Here is a 6,564-nt window from a genome sequence, read left to right on the forward strand (position 1 = left end):
TAAATGACGACATCTACATTTGTCTTTATTGTATAAATGCATCCTCCTTTGCCTATAAATATCCTATACAATCAATATTTTGAGCAGAGCCAAATACACTTCCCATTCTACTTCAAGAAAATTTCATTTATGAAAGTCATCAATACATAACAATGGCTGGAGATTCTTCTCTTAGAATGTGGAGTTTCTTTCATCGAAGAGCCAACATTGTTGAGGAGGAGTCGAGTGATGATTCAGATGAAGATTTGTATGCTTTTTGAGCAACAGGAAATACAAAATCCTACTCAAATGCTTACCATGATGGTATCACCTGGTCCTGTCCAACCAAGGACACGCATTAACATTCATAGAAATTGCGAGATGGCTCACAATGATCTTGTGCGAGATTACTTTGCACCAAATTGTACTTACCCTTCTCACATGTTTTGGCGAAGATTTTGTATGCGACGGGAATTATTTCTAAGGATCAAGGACGATTTAGGAGCTACAGACACGTATTTTCAGCGTCTTTCTGATTGCACCAGACGATTGGGTTTATCTGCTATTCAAAAGATGACGGCTGCACTTAGAATTCTTGCATATGGTGGTCCAATGGATAGTCTTGATGAATATATCAAAATTGGTGAGTCAACTGCAAAGGTAGCGTTTAACAAATTATGTGAAAATACTTTGGTTTTGTACAAGGATCAATATTTGAGGACACCTACCATGAATGACACTATGCACCTAATGGAAGAAAATGCAGCAAGGGGATTCCCTGGCATGATAGGATCACTTGATTGCATGCACTGGGAGTGGCGTGGGTGTCCTTCCGCTTGGAAGGGTCAATACCTTGGTCACACTAGATCTGCTGTGATAATCTTGGAAGCAGTAGCCTCGTATGACTTATGGATTTGGCATGCATTTTTCGGTATGGCCGGTTCCCACAATGACATTACTGTATTACGACACTCTCATATTTTCAACGATTTCATAAGAGGTTGCACGCCAAATGTACCATTCATTGTCAATGGATCCGTTTACCACACGCCCTATTATCTGGCGAATGGAATTTATCCATGATATGCTGCGCTAATGCAATCAATCCCTCATCCACACACACATGTGGAACAAGTATTTGCAAGAACACATGAGAGTGTTCGAAAGGATGTCGAGCGTGCCTTTGGCGTTCTACAAGCTAAATGGGGCATCACAAAGGGACCAGTTCGTTACTACAAGACTTCTGAGCTTAAAAACAATTATGCTTACATGCATCATTCTACATAACATGATTATTGACGATGAGAGGCATATTGATATCGATCCATGGATGCCTCCGTCCGATGAGGTTGTATCCGCCATTGACACCATTACAACCCTAGAGGTTCTTGCACAATACATTCACTCGCGTATGGAACAGATACGTGATGACCATATCAATGCAAGTCTGAAAATGAATTTGATGGCTTATATATGGAGTTTACATGGCAACCTTCAAATATAATATGTGAACTCCTTGTAACCAACTCCTCAGCTGGAACCAGTCTGGTCCTAGTCAGGAATCTACTATCTTTGAAGCATGAAAATGAAATATTGACCATAGCTATCAAAGCAATAAGATTCCCTACATCAATAATGCTCTTTCCCAACACAACAAAACATCTACTCAATATAGAACAATCATATCAAATACAGAAATATTCCAAATGAATAATATCCAACGTGAATCACATTCCAAATAAATAAAATTCACAATAAACATATATGAGTCTTTGAAATACAAAGGAGAAAACATCCAATCATCTCAATTAAATGCTAAAGTAGATAGTAGCCAAAATAATAACACGTGAACTCGGTTTCCAGGTTATATCTGGCTAGTGTCATCGTCAGAAGCATGTGTCTCCCTCTCCCTCTCCCTCTCCCTCTTGAGCCAATGGTCGTCCGACATCCTACATGTATTCATTGTCACAAATAAGATAAAGAAACATTTTGACTATAAGTTGGTATCTATTAAAGTTTTTGACAAAACAATCATGAATCAGAGATAAATAAATGAAAACACATATTCATGGTTGTTCTTTTAAGAACTTTAGTGCCGGGCCCCCCACCCCTAAAATAGTCATGAATTAGAGATAAATAAATGAAAACACATATTCATGGTTGTCCTTTTAAGAACTTTAGTGCCAGGCCCCCCACCCCTTTCTATCTTGTATAGACAACGTGTGCATGTACATATATACAACATCGGTTGTCCAATGAGAAGGGCATAAAATAGAATTCCCACGAATTAAAGTGTGAAAAATAGGTCGGTCTACTAGGAAAATGACAATCAAGAGAGAAGTAGGAGTAAAACAAATAGGAGAGAAGGAAAGAATATGAGGAAAAGATCGAGAAAATTATAAGGATAAGAAAAAAATGAACAAAGCTTATTGGAATGGTGTAATGTTATAGAAAGGAAGCAATTCATCCATTATAAAGAGCGTTACACTTACTCAGCCAACCAATATAAGAAAAAAGAGCATTAAGATTAAACTTTCAGAATCTGATCGTCCATTGATCCATAGAATTCACTGCATAGCAACATACCAGTTTTTTTTCTTGTATTTTCCCCAAACAAACAAAATTTGGTGAAATTCAGGCTAAGAAGGAAAGTAAAACTACTAGCAACATGCTAAGATGAACCACCACTGTCTTAGACAAAGGCAAACTACCGTTTCAACTAGTGATCTTTTTTATTCTTCCATAATAAGAGGAGAAGACCACTTGGGTGTATAGGAATCAGAGAGCTAATGCATTACAGGCCATTCACATTTGCAGGGAATGCCTACTAAGGTAGTTCTGCTAACATGGCAACCGTACTAAGTTGGCAAGGCTTGTCACCACCCAACAATTGCTGCATGAATAAAAATGTATTATCATCCAACAACAATACGATAGTGAGGTAACCAGGTTAATGAAGAGAAGCTAAGAAAAAAATCAGAATTTCAAACCCAACACTCAATTGTTCAGCAAAGGAGGTTCTCAGCAAGAGAATAGTATACACAACTTAATGGTTCTCCCCCAAAGAAATAGTCCAAGGGGAATAGAGTAGCATCATTTAGATGGTCTTCCTACTAGCAATAGTTAACTGCATTATTGTTTTCAATAATGCAAAAAAAATTAATGGTAATAAGCATTGCACTTAAATCCAACAAGTTGTTCAAAAACCTAAATTGAACAGCAACAGGGAAACTACAAAGCATCAAACTCAATTGCCATAGAATCACAATAGCCATTTATATCAACATCTACCAGGTATATTAAATTGTCAATGATTAAAATTACCAGCGTTGATGCCAATCTGAGTTGGAGGGTTGCGTTCCGTGTTCAGTGGTATGAATTGGAGGACTTACGACTTCCACGTTCTTATCCTTTTTCATATTTGTAGAATTAGAATAAGCTTTAGTATATACATTATTAAGGCTTACAATTAAGAAAAGCTGATAGTATCATAGTTATTTAATATGATCGTACCTTCCATATTCGATTCTAGCTCAACCTCTAGGGCAACAACCAAAGCATTCAGCTGCCTATACTCAATCTCTGATTGTACATGCCTAAGTTCCCTTCTTGCGGATATCAAATCCTTTATAATCCCCGCCATGTTCCTCATGATCTTTGATTTTTTGACCTTCATGGTGAGTTGTCTCTCCTCCTCATACGCCTTTTTATCATCCTCATGGCGTTGCCGGTCAAATTCTATTTTTCCCTTCGTGTATCTTCGCGGTTCTTCACCAATAACTCCCAATTTGAACGGCTTGTTTCAATCATCTCATGGAATCCAGCGTTTATACTCTCGCTAACTTGACCTGAGGCCTCTCCTTTCCCAGACTTCTTACGTTGTTTCGCTGCTTTGGCAGCCTTAGTACCAATTGGTCTTTGATCCTCATCGTTTCTCTCATTACCATTCGATGCTTGAAATAGTGATTCATCCGTGATAGGTGTCTCGGGGAATGTTGGGTGAAAGTTATGCTCGGGCAGCCCTGTCTCAGTCACTTCCCTTCCAGATCATCCCCATGTGACCCATCAACATTCCAATCTGACATTGTGTCAACAAACGGTCCTCGTTTGTCAAGACTAACTTCAATACCAGCTTTGCTCTCAGCACTATATTGTTGCCATTTGGAGCAGCTCCTCAACAACAACCAACACTGCTCATACTTGAATTGATGATTGTATGTCTTGTGGAATAGTGATCTTGCAGCTCGTTCTTGTATACGATTGGGGAAACATAAAAACAACTATCAACTAGTATTGAGTAAAAACTAAAAAGCTTCATAAAAATGGCAAGGACATTTTTCCAAAAGACAAGTAAATCCAAACCAAATGTCAGTTCAATGAAGAACAAAAGGCCCTCTAATATGCAGGAAAAAAAAGAAGACAAGATTAAGTTAAACAGATTTTAATAAGTGGTTCGGAGAAGTTCAGAAATTTAGGATACATTTAAAGAAGTTTAAATTTTAAAGAGCAATTTTTGGATGTATAAAACAATGGTTAAAAGACCATCCAAAATGTAGAAAGCAATAGCCATTTATATCAACATCTACTAGGTCTATTTCACAGAAATCACCATTTTGGTACAAGATGCAGCACAAGATAGACGCCAAAATAATTTATTGCGATGTGAACACATAAAGGAGAAACTCTTTGTAACACCTACCTCCGGATTTCCATACTTTGTAATTAAATCATAATTTACAAATGTACAAGTACATTACAAATATCCTACAAATTTCCTATTCGCTCCACGTGGATAGCTCGGCAAGTGGTGCTCCTTGAATTCCAAAAGTGTGGGATACTATCAATCTGCTAACCCATCTGGAAATATATTTAAAATCATAAAAGCGTGAGCTCGCTAGCCCAGTGAGAGATACAATTTAAAAACATAAAAACCATGCTTAGGCAACACATAGTAAAAACCCATAAAACTACATATTCCAATAAAACCACGGTATCAAATACCATTTCTTGGCCATGGACAACTCATATCAATCTCACGCATCTGGGTTGACGGATCAGAAACCAGAACGAGTACAATTTCATAAATCTCGTCATACGCGCGTAGACAACATAAACACTCACTGTACGCCCCAAAGGCTATGTGTACAGTAAATGCGGTCCCAAAAACCTCTGTAATCCATACTCTCTCCGTCATAAAATGTCATACTTGAATATGAATGTCACATAGGCCAAACATTTCATATTAAATCACACCATAAAATGCTCAAATATTAGGTAATAGCCATGAACTTCCATTCAGTGAAAAATAAGAGTTTTAAGTATCACTCACCTTTACTTAATACAATCTCGCCTATCTTTCCAGACTCTTTCCCCAATAGCTATGGTGCAGGTGCACTTGCTCAATATACAGCAAGTTTCGAATCAAGCTGAACAAGTATTCAATCTTACTTTGGGTGTAGAGCCTCGTTCATCTGGAAGACCCATTTACTCATATTAAACTTCTCATCTGATGGTAAATTCCCTTGCTCTGGAAATAGTTCTAGGATATACGCTGCAAGCTAGCTAACTCGGTTCTTTTCTAAGTTGTTGCTTATCACGGTTTGCCGAGATGATAAACGAAGAATATAGACAAGACTGAGACGACAAAGTCCATAGAGATGAGATTAGTTTCTTTCTTTTCTTTTGTATTTGGATTGGTGTATTACTCTGATAAGGACAAAGACAAAAGGGAAGTGGCGGTTCATCCCCTTCTTTATCCTTTACATTTTCATTCTTTAGTCTATAAGATAAATATGATATATCAATTACGAAGTTGCCACCATTAAAAATAAGTATTCCTAATAAGTCCTTCCCCTTTGCTTCCTCTAATTAACCCATAGTAAATGTTAATTAAAACAAATTTAAAGACCGGGATGTTACACTCTTCCATTGATGAATTCATTTGAATTATTTTTTAATTATAACACGAAATCTTGGAGAGTTTGCTTTCCAATCTCTAGGGAGATACAAGAGAAGTTTAAAATTAACAAGAGAAGTTTGAAATGGTACACCAAAGCAGCAACAGGGGAAAGGCATTTCACTTTTCTATGTCATATACCAATATGAGTAAAATTAAATACCATATGATGCATTACACAATCCTCCACAGAAGGAAAGAAGAAGAAAAAATGGTTGTGTTCTTGGACTCCCAGTCATATTAAAACATAGAACCCAACTATGGCTACATGTCTGCATAGATTTGATACAAATTACCATAAGGCAACACTTATATAATGACATAGTATAAACACACTTATTATTAAGAAAATCGACATATAATGTACCTGATCATGTATGGTGAGCCACTAGGGATTAATTCCATGCTCTGCTTCCATATTGCAGTCCATTTAGTGACCCATGTATGAATAAGCCCCATCGACTTTCACAAGCCTACTCATTCCTGCATCCAGCTGCCGGTCCTCTTCATTGAATAAAGTCTGACCTGACACTTGTCCAGAAGGATTGCTTATCCTGATTAATTCCAGTGATCGGATATGTTCCAATTGTGACCCAAGATTTACACAAATCGACATCCTCCTCTAGTGA

General features: G+C 37.4%; 2 protein-coding genes across 3 annotated transcripts; one reads left to right on the top strand and one right to left on the bottom strand.

Annotated features, from left to right (window-relative positions):
- Positions 1 to 228: 228 nt before the first annotated feature.
- LOC119995226 lies at positions 229 to 1,062 on the top strand. The gene has a single exon (XM_038841667.1). The coding sequence runs from the start codon at positions 229 to 231 to the stop codon at positions 1,060 to 1,062; it is 834 nt and encodes a 277-aa protein (XP_038697595.1).
- Positions 1,063 to 1,599: 537 nt separating this feature from the next.
- On the bottom strand, positions 1,600 to 5,712 carry LOC119987201. Of its 2 annotated transcripts, none has more exons than XM_038832137.1 (4): positions 5,309 to 5,712; positions 3,493 to 4,228; positions 3,304 to 3,400; positions 1,600 to 1,928 (listed from the first exon to the last, which is right to left on the bottom strand). In XM_038832137.1, exons 2-4 carry the CDS (start codon positions 3,653 to 3,655, stop codon positions 1,844 to 1,846), a joined length of 345 nt encoding a protein of 114 aa, XP_038688065.1. In that variant the 5' UTR covers positions 3,656 to 4,228; positions 5,309 to 5,712; the 3' UTR covers positions 1,600 to 1,843. The 2 variants fall into 2 exon arrangements, with proteins under 2 accessions (XP_038688065.1, XP_038687991.1); XM_038832063.1 differs by having other exon boundaries at positions 3,493 to 4,836.
- Positions 5,713 to 6,564: the final 852 nt, after the last annotated feature.

Source organism: Tripterygium wilfordii, chromosome 1 (genome assembly GCF_013401445.1).
Source record: "Tripterygium wilfordii isolate XIE 37 chromosome 1, ASM1340144v1, whole genome shotgun sequence".
NCBI lineage: Eukaryota > Viridiplantae > Streptophyta > Magnoliopsida > Celastrales > Celastraceae > Tripterygium > Tripterygium wilfordii.

Excerpts from the sequence above, each read along its gene's own strand:
- LOC119995226 (XM_038841667.1), top strand. The coding sequence starts at position 229 with ATGATTCAGATGAAGATTTGTATGCTTTTTGAGCAACAGGAAATACAA.
- LOC119987201 (XM_038832137.1), bottom strand. The coding sequence starts at position 3,655 with ATGAAGGTCAAAAAATCAAAGATCATGAGGAACATGGCGGGGATTATA. Across the intron at positions 3,401-3,492 it reads GCTAGAATCGAATATGGAAG|ATATGAAAAAGGATAAGAAC; the intron begins GTACGATCATAT and ends CTAATTCTACAA. Across the intron at positions 1,929-3,303 it reads TCAGATTGGCATCAACGCTG|GATGTCGGACGACCATTGGC; the intron begins GTAATTTTAATC and ends GAATACATGTAG.